Source organism: Aquarana catesbeiana, linkage group LG01, assembly GCF_042186555.1.
Source record: "Aquarana catesbeiana isolate 2022-GZ linkage group LG01, ASM4218655v1, whole genome shotgun sequence".
NCBI lineage: Eukaryota > Metazoa > Chordata > Amphibia > Anura > Ranidae > Aquarana > Aquarana catesbeiana.
In genome coordinates, this window is record NC_133324.1 from 628,010,338 (window position 1) to 628,025,261 (window position 14,924).

The following is a 14,924-nucleotide window of genomic DNA, read 5'->3' on the forward strand; positions in this document are numbered from 1 at the left end:
TAATCTTGTAAAACATTTCTGTTTTGATCCAGAAACTCTATAATCATATAACCAGTGAAATGGGCTTCAACCATTAAAATTTTTCAGTAGCACAGTAAAACGGTTGTAGTGTTCACCCAAAGCCTCTGATAGGTTGACTACAAAGGAGGTAATTTGGAAGATAAGGACAGAGCTTTGTCACCCTATGACAGAAGGGGCTTGGACAATGACCTTTATGGCTGGATCCCTAGGTATTCTAATACAAGCTGCGATGACTTTTGAAATTGCCTTAACATTTTAAAGCTTATATAAGATTTTAGTGACTGAGTATATAAGGCCTTTTTAAGGCCTTATTCATATGGGGATATTAGCTGTGTTCCCTGTGCTGGGCCATCTTTTACTGGGCATGGGGATGCACATTACACAGCCGCTGCGTCCCAATATGATGTGCATGTATGGTTCCCCGGGCTTGCATGTTGGGTTGGAAATACGCATCCGCATATCATACTGGGACACAGCAGCTGTGTCCATGCAGCCGCGTGTCCCAATAGATAACAACGAGATGCTAGTACGGGGATGCACACAACACCTGTGTGTGCCCATGCTGGTAAAAGATGGCCCTGCACAGGGCACACAGCTAATCGCCCCATGTGAACAAGGCCTAGTTTGCTGAAGCTCCATTCCACTTGAGTTACTTGATCCTTGCTGGCAAAAGTCTGAAGTGGAATTGTCTTGCCATTCATAACTGTTGCCTGATATCCTTATTTAACAATTTTTATCTTGAACATTTATATTTTCCAGGTATACAAGGACTTTATGACTTGCTGAGAGGTCAAGCCATGTTATGCTGGGGGCACTCTGATTTTGGACAACTTGGAGTAAATCATGGGTCCTTAAGTTTTATACTAGAACCCATCTCCTCCACCTTTTCTCTGGCCAGGTGTGTCAGACAGGTGGCCTGTGGGGAAAACCATTCTATCTTTCTGCTAGATGATGGTCGAGTCTATAGCTGTGGTGGAAACAGTGTTGGCCAACTCGGACAGGACCATCATGACAGGGAGCCAGGTATTGTCTATTATTGATTTAATTAGAAAACTCTGTATTTTAATCAAATATTTTTGCACTTTTTTTGTTAGAATTTTTGTTATGAGATTTGTTGGCTAGAAAGAACTCCATTACATATAAACCCTCAAGGTTTTCAAGGGACATGGTTGAGACCCATCAACCTATCCATGTATCAATTATTTAGATTTTCCTCCCACCAATGGCCACCAAAAATGACTTCTTACAAATAGGCACAATAAAACACACAGGTTATAAGCACTGCCTCAAGTACATCTCTACTCAGTGGCAGAGCATGCATGATAAACTTGTTCTTGGGTTCCCCTTCCTCTGCTCCATAATACCCTCTTTACAAAGGGTGTTGTAGTGGGGGCATAGCTATTTGAGGCATGCTTTGGTAGAGGTTACAACTTTTGTCCTTTTATGCTTTTCTAGGCTGTGTGACTCGGAGGCGTATCTAGAACCTTCAGGGCCCATGTGCAAGAAACCATAATGGGCCCGCCCATGGGGGTGGAACACCAGGGATTGGTTGCAAGTGCAACCTTTGCGACCCTGGTAGTTCCGCCACTGGTATTGGTAGCTCTTTGTTTTTTCTCTTCCCTTTTTTATTTATTTATTTATATGATTTTTTTGTACTATTTTATTTATTCATTGTTTTACAATGTTGTGTTTTTGTTTTTTTTACAATTTCTTAGGAGCCCTGTTGGGGGCTTTGGTTAAATATCAGGGGTGTAAAAAGACCCAGGCCTCAATCTCCTTCTCTGCAGCCTAGGTAGCACAGAATGAATGGACAGGTGAAGCTCTGTACGGAGCTTCCCGCTCATTCACAAACTGAAGCATAGTAAACCATTTACAGAAGCCCTACAGCAGCCGGCGGGAGAGGGGAAAGGCCATGGGATCACACAAGGGCCCGATTACAGCAGGAGGTGGATTGGCAGGGTGGCTTGTAGAGGGACCGATCCCCTCTATTTTCCTACTGCAACCGCTGAAAGGCTGCAGGTGAAAAATGGAGGGGATCGGCTCTTCTACATGCTACCCCTCATATGCAGGTGTACAGAGCCATGGGGCTCCAGGGTCCTGGAGCATGGGGCCAGGCCTCAATTGCAACCCCTGTCCAGCTCCGGCTGTTGGATTCTAGTCCCTAGTGAGTAAGAAGACCATAGGTCTGTGTGGAGTAATGGAGAGTGCATTTGTGGTAAGAGTAATAATGCACTGTGCACCAATAGCTCTACTAGCTATGTATAGAAACTGATTTTATTAAACCAAGCACCCTAACATTCTCTGCCTACACCATCCATCTACTGTGACTGTCAGCCAAACTGACAGCAAAGAATTGAGAACACAAAGAAGAGAGGTTAACCCAATGTAGTACATCTTTCTAAAGCGCAAGCTGTTTTAGTTTAAGCCTGTGTAGTTACTGAACACTTCTATTTAAAAAAAAAAAAAAAAACGGGCTTAGGAACATAAAGTTAATAGTTAAATTGTACTCGCTTGCTTGGTTCTGCTTCCCTGATACACAGCCAAAATGTTCTAGTCTTGTTTACTTGTAGCAATTAGAGTCGCCAACTGTTATATTAAACTCTCAATGTTGATGCCCAGCCTTATATAAGCTTATGGAGCATTCTCAAACACTTAAAGACTTGTAGAGGCTAAAGTGTATGTCTGGGTAAAAAAGATAATAAAAAACATTTTGTACATAAGTGCAATACATGCACATTTCCCTGTGTTTTATCCCTTCAAACCACACAAAGTACAGAACATGACTATTGATGTGCCAAAAAAATAGTCTGCTCCTACCTTCTTCTTTGGCATGATAACACTCTGGGGTTGATTTATTAAAGGCAAGTAGACTGCACTTTACAAGTGCAGTTGGACTCATTTTCCCCAGAGCTTAGTAAATGTGGTGAAGCTCTGCTGATTTCCCTCATCCAATCACGTGCAAGCAAAATTTTTTTTTCTTTTTTTTTTTTTCCCATTTTCCTTGCACCTGATTGGGTGTTCTTAACAAAGTGAGCCTTCACAACATTCACTAAGCTCTTGAGAAAATGAGTGCAACTGCACTTACAAAGTACACAGTCTATTTGTCTTTAATAAATCAACACCAGTGTATTTTAGGCTCTGAATTCCAGAGCATATGTTGTCAGCTCCCTGCCTTAAAGTGTCTCTTTGCCCTGTTTTTTCGGGGTAAAAAAAATAAATAAAAATCAGCAGTTCCAATTACTGCAGCTGCTAACTTTTAATAAAAGGACACTCGCCTGTCCAGGGGTCCAACGCCATGGTCACCCAAACCGATTCTTCCCAGGTCTTCGGGTCCCCAATGCCATCATGTTTACTGTGAGCAGCCAGCTGCCCACTGCACTGTGGTTTGTGAATGGTCCCTCAGCCTTCTGGGCCTTGTGACCTATCCCAGAAGGTTGTGAGGGAAGTTGGGGCGAGGAGAACCTCCGGTGGCACTTCATCTGAAAGTGGGAGCGGGCAAATGTCAAAACCAAGTATGCCCCCTTCCCAAAAAAGTGCAAAAAATAGAAGAGGAGGGAGGTGAGGGCATAAAGCAGAACGTCTATTTAGGGTGAAGTTGTGCTTTAATATCTGATACAGTAAAAAGAACATAGTCCTCTCCGCATCTCCCTCCCTTCCTCCTCTCCTAAACCTCCCATTGTGTAGGGCAGAGAACACAGAACGTTATCAGCTCACAAGATTTCTGGCACAATCGACAGGTATTTTGCACTTATTAAACAAATTTAACAAAAAAACTTTCAATGATATATTTACAAGACCAAAAGAAGCCAAACAAGAGGGGTTCATTGTTAGAGTTTACATTTTTACACTTTTGAAGTTAAGGTTTTTAAAGTTTTTATTGCTTTCTGGGTCCCTATTAGGGAGATTCCCGCACTCTAATTGCCCTGATCACCAATGTCCCCGGAAAGGAGAGTGAAGATCAATCCAAAATCTTGAATTGTCACTGAAACAGGAATAGAGGGGAAAACTTTCAAAAGCATACTTGTTCTTGTAAAAACTGTCTAAGAAGAGATTTTTGTTTAACTTGAAAGTTATCTCTTTACTTCCCGTTGCATCTACAAGACAGGAAGTGAAGTAAAATCCCTCTAATGAGACACAGATGTAAAAAAAAAAAAAAAAAAACTTGCCAGCAGTTTTAACCCTTACCTGCTCTATCAAAAAAAAAAAAATGGCGTTTGATATACACATTAACATGCATTGCGTTAATGCAATCAGTTCAAAATGAAGGGAATGCCAGATCTCACGCGTAACACAATGCACTTCCATGTGTTGGGGTAGCATTCAGTATGCACTGCAATTGCGCAACAACCGATGTTGCATGCGTTACCGCAACACAGAACTGTGAATCCGACCTCAAGAAAATGTGTATATTGATACAAAGAGCCTGTTTACACATGCTTGGCCCTCTGAAGTGCAAACTGTGGTGGATTGCTTATCAAAAGGAATTTGACAGGTGGGGAGGAGGCCTTATGCTGCGTGGCTGTTGTGGCGTGTCCTCATTCAGTTGAATAGGTGCATTTGATGGGGTAGTACTACCCACTAAACGCGACAGGAGCATAATTGCAAGGCATCATGTCCGCGACATGTGGCTTTGCAGTTTAAGGGAAAGCAGTGGGTGCGGGGGTTGGTGGTTTTAAAATGTAGCTCAACTGCATGTTTTTACTGCCCCCACTCCAACGGCAAGTGTAAACTAGGTCCAAAAATACGGGAATTCAAATATGTATTTACATACTTTTGATGTATGAGTATATGCATTTTTCATCTGCCTAGTGCATGCTACGTATGTTTTTTGACCTACCTTGCATCATTTCAGTCTTGCAGTCTTTACGTAAGGTAGATGAATAGACATACATAGCAGGTAAGTGGAACATCTGTCCAGCTGCAAATCACTTAACACTGTGTAATTCAGCATAGGTGTCCTCCATTCACCATGCTGCTGCTGACCCCAGTCTCTGTGCCACTCTTGTGATTGCTCCACTGCCACAGGTTAACCTCTGCATGCCCTGCTGTCCTCTTCCAACATTGCTCTGCGTTGCCTTGGTTGTCAAAAATAACATGCCATCATCTCCAATAAATGCCCCACGATCATCCTCTCCTGCTTCTCCTCTCACAGCAAATGTCAGCAATGCTGTCATTCACAGCAAAATATTGGTTTCTAGGATGCTGGCTTCATTTACTGCTGAGTGGGACACTCCCCATCCCTCAGCTGATGGTAATCAAGGGGGCCAGGGATGCTGGCTGACCTAACTAACCAAATGGCTATATTTATTACTTATTTTGCTAAATAAGGGTGTCATTGGTTGCTAAGACATTGCATCCTAGCAACCACAGCTGTCATTCATTGGTGGTGGTAGTAGTAATTACGCCATCAGTGAATGACTACCTAACCATAGGTTCTCAGCTGTGGGCGAGTGAGCAGGCCATTTCGTTTCCTAAACCGCAAACATTTGCGGAGAATTCTGCATCACTCTGAGCTCGAATCTCATCCTTATACCCAGCACACACTATGAGTTGCAGCTCTCTGTACTAACTATGCACCGTTAGTACGGGGATTGGCTGTGAGCGCTGACCGGATGCCAATCGGTAGATGTTATTCCAGCATGCCCTTTCGACAGAAGCCAGATGTTCGGCCAGCTCCTGTCAGATAGGCTGCTGTATACATGGGCTTAATGTTGGCCAGTTTCTGTTGAGCCGTCTGCTATTCTGCCCGTGTGTGTACAAGGCTTTGCTCCTGATTTAGACTGTCCTAGATATCAAAATGATTTAATGAGAGGTTTTATATTTTAAATCTGAACATTCAGACAAATAAATGGTTTATTTTATAAGTTATTGTGTCTAATTGTGTTTTTTTTTTTTTTTTCCTCAGGTCATGTGAATGCACTAGCAAGCGAACGTATAGTCCATGTGGCATGTGGCCGATCGCATAGCGTGGCACTAAATAACCAAGGCCAGATCTTCTCATGGGGTGCTGGTAGTGATGGACAGCTGGGTCAATCCACCACTGAACAGTGTATTCCAGTGCCGAGGTATGCCGAGGTGCTTTCCAGACAGTCGTTATGTTAAGATAATTGCTTTATGCTAAAACTCACATGACATTGCTCTGAGTTTGTAAATGTTGACTTTAATTTTTGGGATTTATGAAGATTTATTGTGTCCAGAATCGTCCTTTAGTGGAGGATTCACTAAGGACTTGCAGTACTGGACAGATAAAAAAAAAAAATACAAAAATTCACAGTGTATACATTTGCTGTGACCTAATTCCTTCTACTACAATTTTCTCTCTCTCATACTTGCTCTTTATCTTGCACTCTTTTTTGCTCAACTGTAATATTTTCAGTTGATGCCATACAACAGTGTTTGTGGTTTAGCTCTGCCGCCTGCCCACAGTCTATGCTCCACTTCAGCAAACCTCTTTAGACAGCTGATGCATGCTCCTGCAGACTATGCTTTTACTCTGATAGTCCTCTATCATCTCAATACATGCTGTATTTTTTAAATTTTGCTGACCATGCATCGTGCTTACTATGTGCAAGTCACACAACCAAAAAGTTGGTGCTCAGAAGTATCCAAGGTGTGGCAAGCTGTTAAAGAGTATTACTGATGAGTATGGTGGAAGCTTTATGTAAAATGCTTTCACCTCTTCAGAAATGTATCTCCCTCTGCCTCCAAGATTAAATAATGCAGTGCTTGACAGAACTTTGAGCAATCTCTTAAAATTATCTTTCAAGCTCAAATTTGTCTGTAAACAGTTATATTTTCTCTACCAAACAATAATTTAGCAACATTTACACTGGGAAAATAAAGCACTATATCAATATCTGCTAGATAGGATGGCAATTTTGATTTCTTGCAATTTATCGCTTTTTAAAATATATTTCTTTTATATTTAGGTAAATATGAAATATTGCATATTGATGTACCCTAATTGTACAGAAGACATGGGGCTTGTATTCATGGACCATGGGTTATATGCAGGCTACCCTCAGTTGATTGGACACTGGTAAAAAAAACAATGCTAGGTCAGCCCCTAGTGCATGCTCATATAACTCCACCCACTCCACAAGACTCCAGTTTTTTTTCTGTTGTCCTTAGGTTAATGAACTCTTCTCCTTTTTTGGAGATTTTTTTTTTTTAATTTATTCCTTTTTTTTCTCCTGACACTTCTATCAAGATCTGACTGCTTATTGCTATGGGCTATCTAGCAGTTTCTGGATTGAGGGGGACCCCCCCTGGACCGCACTGTGTCGGGCCAGCCTGCAGTATTTGCTCCAAACACTGGATTCCGTGTTGGGTATTCATTTTGGCAAGAAGTGCAACTAGTAAAGTTGGCTGCAGGGTGCTATACAGGTTAAGGGCCGTGGTCCATCTCTATGATTCCCAGACTCTAAAGACCCCCTTCGAGGTTTGTCTACCGTTAAAGGCAAATCCTAGACCCGGCCCAGAAACGTGGAGAAGGTAACACAGGGTTCCCTGTATTCTAGCACCAGTTACTGGCTATTAATACACATTCCACAGTGCTTGACACAAAATGTAGATACGTAGGATTGGGGAGTTATTTAGTTTACTGTGTTACTCTGTATTGTAATTGTTTTGGGAAATGAGTAACCTTTTATCTATTTTTTTTTTTTCCCCTCTCATTGTGACTTAGTCCCAGGAGAATGATGTTCTCATGACACGTCTTCTGGCTGACTCACTTCTATCCACCATACTTGCCTTTTTTGCACACGGCACCTTACTGTACTTTCTGTTGCCTTCGCAACAGAGACACAGCCACAGTAACATGGTAAGCACCTGGGCTCCTACATTCTAGACATGCAAAACCCCATACCTTCCACATCAATTCCATAAGTAACTCACGGGAACCTTTAGCAATGGTGGATCATAGGCGCAAAGGATCTGGACGACTAACACATTTGGTTGATGGCCTACAGGAAACTCACAACACCAGTCTCCATGTCCCATTTTGACTCCGCTCCCTTCCTCTGACTACAGTATTTTTCTCTCAGGCATTAACCACATGGCCTATCTGACACAAGCAGATTTCTCTGCCGCTATGTCTGAATTTTTCAGAAGACTTTTGGCTCTCTTAAGCCTTTTGGTCTCCAAAATTCAAAACCGCAATGGGAATGCAGAGACTGTAGCAGAAGCCTTGCATTAACCCTTGCATTTTATGTGCCACAACAAGCTATGGCTTCTTGACAAATACTCTCAACTATAGATACACTGAGTGATGCAATTTGTACTAGTCTTTGCACAGCAGCATCTAATTATACACAGCCAAACAAGCATCTGTGGGTACTAAGAAAGTAGCGCAATCAAAAAAGGCCTTTCCCCTCCATGCACAAATTAAAAGTGCACCATATGAGGATTGGCCTAATCCTGAAAGGATAATCACCCCTTCTCACTTATCTTATGGAAAAGGAATTTAAGAAAAATTAAGCTGTTCCGGTAGTAGATCCTGCCATTTCAGTCCTCCATATACACTCTAAAATTCCTTTTAAGAATGTTCCCTCTTTTAAAGATTCTGTTGATAGGTGTTTTGAAACCATACTTTACCTCATAAGAAAAAAAGCTAAGTCTACTTCTTCTATGGTTTTTATCTCCACTCAGCGAGCGGGCCCTTTTGAACTCCCCAGGCAATAGCCTCATAACCAAGGCTTAGTACTCCCTTTCGTTGCAAGCGTTGAACCTCTAAATCCACAAAACCTTCCCAGAAGCCCTCCTTACAATTACATCTATTGGCCTTTGTACAAGTCTGGATCTGAAATGTCCCAGACCTCAATCTGTAATTGGGGTACAATATGTCACTTCAAAGGAGTACAAACAAGTAGATTAACTGGGTGCCTTGCACCAACTTCCGTCATGAGTGGGGGTTGCACCAGTTTCTTCAGAGAAAATGTGTCGGCGTTTTTAATAAACCTGTTCACAGTCCCCAAATGAAATATAGGCTTTCTCCCGTATTGATCTGAAACTCTTTTTAAACAGAATCCTTTGTGTACCTAAAATCTCTACACCCCAAGATTGTACAGAATCATTGTCAAAAGAGGGGAAATCAGATTTGGACAACCTGGGTTCCTGGTCCTGGCTCAGGTTGATGCCAGGACCAGCGATTCTCTCGCTTGCCCAGTAGATGTCCTAGTGATTCTTTGGATTCCCTTCAGACAGACCTATGCCTTCCCTATGGTAAATATTCCCCTTTGAGTGAGGTAGAAAGGTTTCCAGAGATTCTCATTGCACTAAATTGGCCCATCAAATCTTGGTACATAAACGTACTTCAACTCATGCGGACGAGCCTTGGCCCCTTACAAACATTCCAGACTTACTGGCACAGGGCCCCCTATTGCACCGTGCTTCTCTTTCCATAACTTTGCTGGCATTACTGTTGAAACCCAAGTCCTGAAGGCTAGGGGTATGCCTCTGTTTCAATCATCCTACCCCCTGCAAGATCTAGCACTGCACATGGACTTTGCCTGGAAACCTGGAAATACTTTGCTTGGAAATATGTTCATATTTTGGCCTTTCTTAAACATGGTCTTGATCAGTGTCTGGCTCTGAGCACCCTTAAGAGTTCCTGCCTTATTAATTCATTTCTACAAACCTTCTGCTTCGCAGTCTTTATTTAAAACTGCTCAGGGAGTTGCTCATATAAATCCCCCAGATCCACCCCCTCTTTTGCCTTGGAACACAACCCTGTGATCTCTGTACCATTTTAGAGAAATTCCTTTGAGCCTCTTGAGTGATATCCCTTTGGGAGACTTCACATGCAAGTATTCCTCCCTGGTGGCCATTCTGAGCTGGCAGCTCTTTCTTGTAAAGAACCTTTCCTTGTATCGCACAGGGACAAGACCTTCTTTTCTACCCAATGAGATCTCTGCTCTCCACCTCAATGAGGATATTGTCCTTCCTTCCCTCTGTTCTGCTACAAGTCATACCATAGAAATGTACCTACACTACTTGGATGTTGCAAGGGCTATCGGGGTCTATCTGGTGTCTCTTGGGCTTTTCAGCGTCAAGCATTTGTATCTGAGATTTGCAAGGCCACCACCAGGTCCTCTGTTCACACATTATCCAGGTTTTATTTGGTGGATGTGCAAGCCTCAGCTGATACGAACTTCAGCTGCAAGGTGCTTCAAACTGTTATCTGAGTGTTTTGGGTTACTTCACCCTTGTTTTTTGTGGGACCATTGGTATTTCTGTTTGCTGTGCTGTTGCCCACCCCTCAGCTCGCCGCTTTAGGATGTCCCATGGTCTATGAATACAAGTCCTGTGTCCTGTACTGTACACCTAAAGTAGAAGTCTACCCTAAAGCTAAAATACCTGCATCTACAGACCTCGATCTAACACTAACCTATCGAGCCCTGTGAAGAAAAAATCAGTATACATACCTTTTCTGCAGGTGATCTGACCTGATCCCACGCTGAGCTGTCAACCGCGGCTTCGCTGTGGAAGCGGGTGCAGTGAACACGTCTGACAACGGAAGCCCCATAGTAACTCTATGGGTGACGTCACTTCCCATTCATTTCACAGCCGTTGTCGGCTGTGTCCTCTGCAGAGCTTCCGCCGCTGGAGATCGGGTCGGATCGGCTTCAGAAAAGGTATGTATACTCATTTTTTCTTTGCAGGTCTAGATAGGTTAGTGTTAGAATGTGCATGTCTGTAGATGCAGGGATTTTAGTTTGAGTGGACTTCCCCTTTAAGATAATAGAAATTTTGACTTACCTGAAAATGTCTTAACATGGTACAGGAAACGGATCCCTTACCTCTGTTACTGTGGTCATTTCTTGTGGCTTGCATAAAGACTGGATTCTTACAGAATGGATGGGGTTTTTTGAGTGTTCGCTAGGGGAAGCCCTAGCAAAGTTTTCACTGTGTCCAATCACCTAAAGGTAGCTTGCATATAATCCATGTACTGTGCTCCAAGATAAGGAATTTACAGGCAAGGCAAAAATTTAATTTTTGCATTCTTTTTTAGCAAGTACGTGAAACTTTAGCTAACCCATAGGGCCTTGTCTTGTATAAATGTTAATGCGTAAAAAAACAAATACATAATGTGTGTGTGTAGGTGTGCCATAATTTTATGTGTGCCATCATTTATGTAATCTCTCATAGAATTAGGTAACCAATTTTTCAATGTCATGGCAGTGACATTATTCTGTCGGACACAGAAGACCACATTGGGGAGAGCCAAATGAGTGTAGATCCCTACACTATATAAAATCTTGAAATCCCCTTTCAGAAAAGATATGTTGTGTTATGTTTGCCTCTTGTTAAAACCTTGATAAGGTTTTACTTTGTACAATTACATTTTCCTCCTGGTTATATGTGCATATTATTTGCAACATTGCTATGGTGAGAAAGTCATTGTACAATAAAGATAAATTAGTAAAGCCAGTGAATAAGATAAATATGCTAAATAACTGGGAAGGAATATAAATGAAGGTTTGAAATGATACCAAACCTTTAACAGAATCTTCCTGGAATATTTATTCTGGTTTAAACCTTTTAATCTCACTTGATCTACTTATTGCTTAAGCTGTATTTACGGTGTATCTGAGACCTTGCCCTTTGAAAGGCCATTTGCAAAGTTTAAAAAGAGGAATTAGAGTATGACATTTGGCAAATAGGTTGAAGAAAAAAAATCTGGCTAATGTATGGGCAGCTTTAGACAGTAAAGCTGGCAATACATTGTTTAAGATTTTTCTTTTTTTTTCATTCACCTACATTATCTCACAAAAGTGAGTACACCCCATCACATTTTTGTGAATATTTTATTATATTTATTATTTTGGAGCAACCAATCAGATCTGAAGAAAACTGACAGGCGGATCTGAACGGTCCGCATGTGTGAAAGGGGCCTAACAGTGTAAATTTTCTGTCCCCTCAAAATAACTCAACACGCAGCCATTAATGTCTAAACTGCTGGCAACAAAAGTGAGTACACCCCTAAGTGAAAATGTCCAAATTGGGTCCAATTAGACAATTTCCTTCGGGCTTTCACACTGGAGAGACAGGAGAGGCTCTTTACAGGCGCTATTTTTAGAGCTGTAGCACCTGTAAAGTGCCTCCTTGTGAAATTAGCCTGTACCCAAACTAAATTTTTATCATTTTATTCCCACAAATAGAGCTTTCTTTTGGTGGTATTTGATCACCTCTGTGGTTTTTATTTTTTGCTAAACAAATAAAAAGAGACCGAAAATTTTGAAAAAAATAAGTTTTGCTTTTGTTTCTGTTATAAAATTTTGTAAATAAGTACGTTTTCTCTTTCACTGATGGGCACTGATAAGGCGGCACTGACAAGCACTGATAAGGTGGTACCAATGAGCGGGCACCAATGAGGGGGCACTGATGGGCACTGGTAGGTGGCACTAATGGGTGGCACTGATATGCAGCACTGATGGGCATTGATAGGCGGCACTGATGGGCACTCATGGGTGGCACTGGTGGGCACTGATAGGCGACACTGATGGGCACTGAAAGGCTGCAAAGATGGGTTCTTATGGGTGGCACTGATGGGCGGCACTGCTGGGCACTGATAGGCGGCACTGATGGGCACTGACAGGCGGCACTGATGGGCATTGTTATGTGGTACTGTTAGGCACTGATATGCGGCACTGATAGGCATCCCTGGTGGCACTGGCAGTAGTAGGCATTGAGTGGGCACTGATTGGCAGCTGCCTGGGCACAAATTAGTATTTCCCTGGGGGTCTAGGGGGGGCATACCTGCTGATCCAGTGTGGATGGCCATCCTGGTGGTCCTTGGCGGGATCCGAGGGGGGGGCTGTGCTGATAAACAATCAGCACAGACACCCCCCTGTCAGGAGAGCAGCCGATCGGCTCTCCTGGAAAAGCTGATCACTGGCTCTTCCTATTTACATAGTGATCAGCCATGATTGGACAAGGCTGATCACGTGGTAAAGAGTCTCCGTCAGAGACTCTTTACCTAGATCGGAGTTGCGGTGTGTCAGAGTGATACACCGCAACAAAGATCACCGCAATGCACGCCCCCCGGCCAGGATATTGAAACCACTTTGCCGCCGTCATTCTGCTATATGGCGGGCGGCAAGTGGTTAAAATTACACCTATGATAAAAATTATAGACCCTTCATTTCTTTGTAAGTGGGCAAACTTACAAAATATGCAGGGGATCAAATAATTTCCCCACTTGTACATTCAGTTGCTTGAAGCTTAAAATGGTACATGAGCCCTAGGCTGGGTACACACGGGCCGAATAGTGGTCAAAATTGGGCGATGCAGTAGAAAACGGGCAACTTTTGGCCTGTGTGTGCAGCTGCCTGTCTGACAGAAGCCGATCTCACAACCAGCTTCCGTCGAACGAGCATACGGGAAGACCCGCTTCCAATCCGTATCTGATCAGCGTTAGGAGCCAATGGCTGGTGTTCTGGCGGGGGAGCAGTCACCCTGTCAGAACACAATCCCTCAGCGGGGAAGATCGCTGCACTAACATCGCTTGTTAGTACAGCGATCTGTCTGTTTTTTTTTCCTTCAGCCTGCGGGGTTGAATAAAAACTTGTAGTTTGTACTAGGCTTTAGTACGAATTTGTGTTCTATGTTTTGGCACCATAGACTTTTTAATGTAGGGGCCTGGAAACATGTCACACAAGCCTGTACAATTGTTCTCTTTTGCTCTTCTCCCACCCAGGAGCTTGGATACACGTGCAAAAATGCCTATAGAACTCTTCAAAAACACACATTTTTCTGCACTAAAACTTGCACAAAAAAAAAAACCACATGGAAGCGCTTTTATAAGTGCTTATTAAGTGTGAATGGAGCCAGGGAGAGGATTTAAACTAATTTCTTGCTTTGTGTACATGAAGTGAAAGGAAGTCTCCCAAACCAGAACAAAAAATGCAAAATACAACTGACATGATTTAAACATTTTCTTCTCTATACAAAACTAAAACAAAAAAATATTGGCTGTACATTTTAAATGGTTAGCCCTTGGTATTTCATGTTGGTCAGTGACTCTAGATGAAATCCAAAAAGGATTTCTCTTAAAGGTGTTGTAAAGGCAGAAGGTTTGTTATCTTAATGCATAATTATGCATACTTGCCTGAGCCCCATCTCTCTCCAGCGATGTCCACGAGTCCTTTGGCCGACCTGGACTCTCCTCCTGATTGGCTGAGAGACAGTAGAGACGCCATTGGCTCCCAGGGCTGTCAATCAAAGTCAGTTAGCCAATCGGAGGAGAGAGGGGGTGGGGCAGAATGGCGGCTCCGTGTCTGAATGGACACAGGGAGTTGCAGCTTGGCTCGGGTGCCCCCATAGCAAGCTGCTTGCTGTGGGGGCACTCGACAGGAGGGAGGGGCCAGGAGCAGTGACGAGGGACCCAAGAAGAGAGGGATCCAGGCTGCTCTGTTCAAAACCAACTGCACAGAGGAGGTAAGTATAACATGTTTGTTATTTTGAAAAAAAAGAAGAAAAACGAGACTTTACAATCACTTTAATTAAACCAAAGGCATGGTACAATGACAAGTAATATCTGCACATTAAAATGATTTTCACATCCTATTTCATATGTGTGTGTGTGTGTGTGTGTGTGTGTGTGTGTGTGTGTGTGCAATCTACCTTGGTTCATGCAATTCCTGTTTTTCATTTCCTTGTTTTTAACTTACTAGGAAACATGAATTGAGCAAATTAAAGTCCTTGCTGTGATCTAGCATTTGCATTTGTGTGTGTGTGTATTCTGACTTGAATCAAGCAAATAATGGATTTTTTTAATAAAAGGGGAAACTGGGGCAACCAGTCAGAATTCTCCTTTTACTGCTTGATTTAAACTTGCAGAAATTCTGTTTTATTTATAAATTTTATTTTAAACCTAAACTTACAAGATATTAATTGACGCA

At 42.5% G+C, this 14,924-nt stretch overlaps 1 protein-coding gene across 2 annotated transcripts in view; it reads left to right on the plus strand.

Annotated features, from left to right (window-relative positions):
* Window positions 1-14,924, plus strand: part of HERC3 (HECT and RLD domain containing E3 ubiquitin protein ligase 3) — a 116,453-nt gene that overhangs the window by 22,554 nt on the left and 78,975 nt on the right. For both annotated transcript variants that reach the window (XM_073600915.1, XM_073600918.1), the window contains exons 2-3: window positions 781-1,044; window positions 5,927-6,086. In XM_073600915.1, the coding sequence (XP_073457016.1) occupies window positions 819-1,044; window positions 5,927-6,086 (386 nt within the window). In that variant the 5' untranslated portion in view covers window positions 781-818. The remainder of the gene's footprint in view (window positions 1-780; window positions 1,045-5,926; window positions 6,087-14,924) is intronic.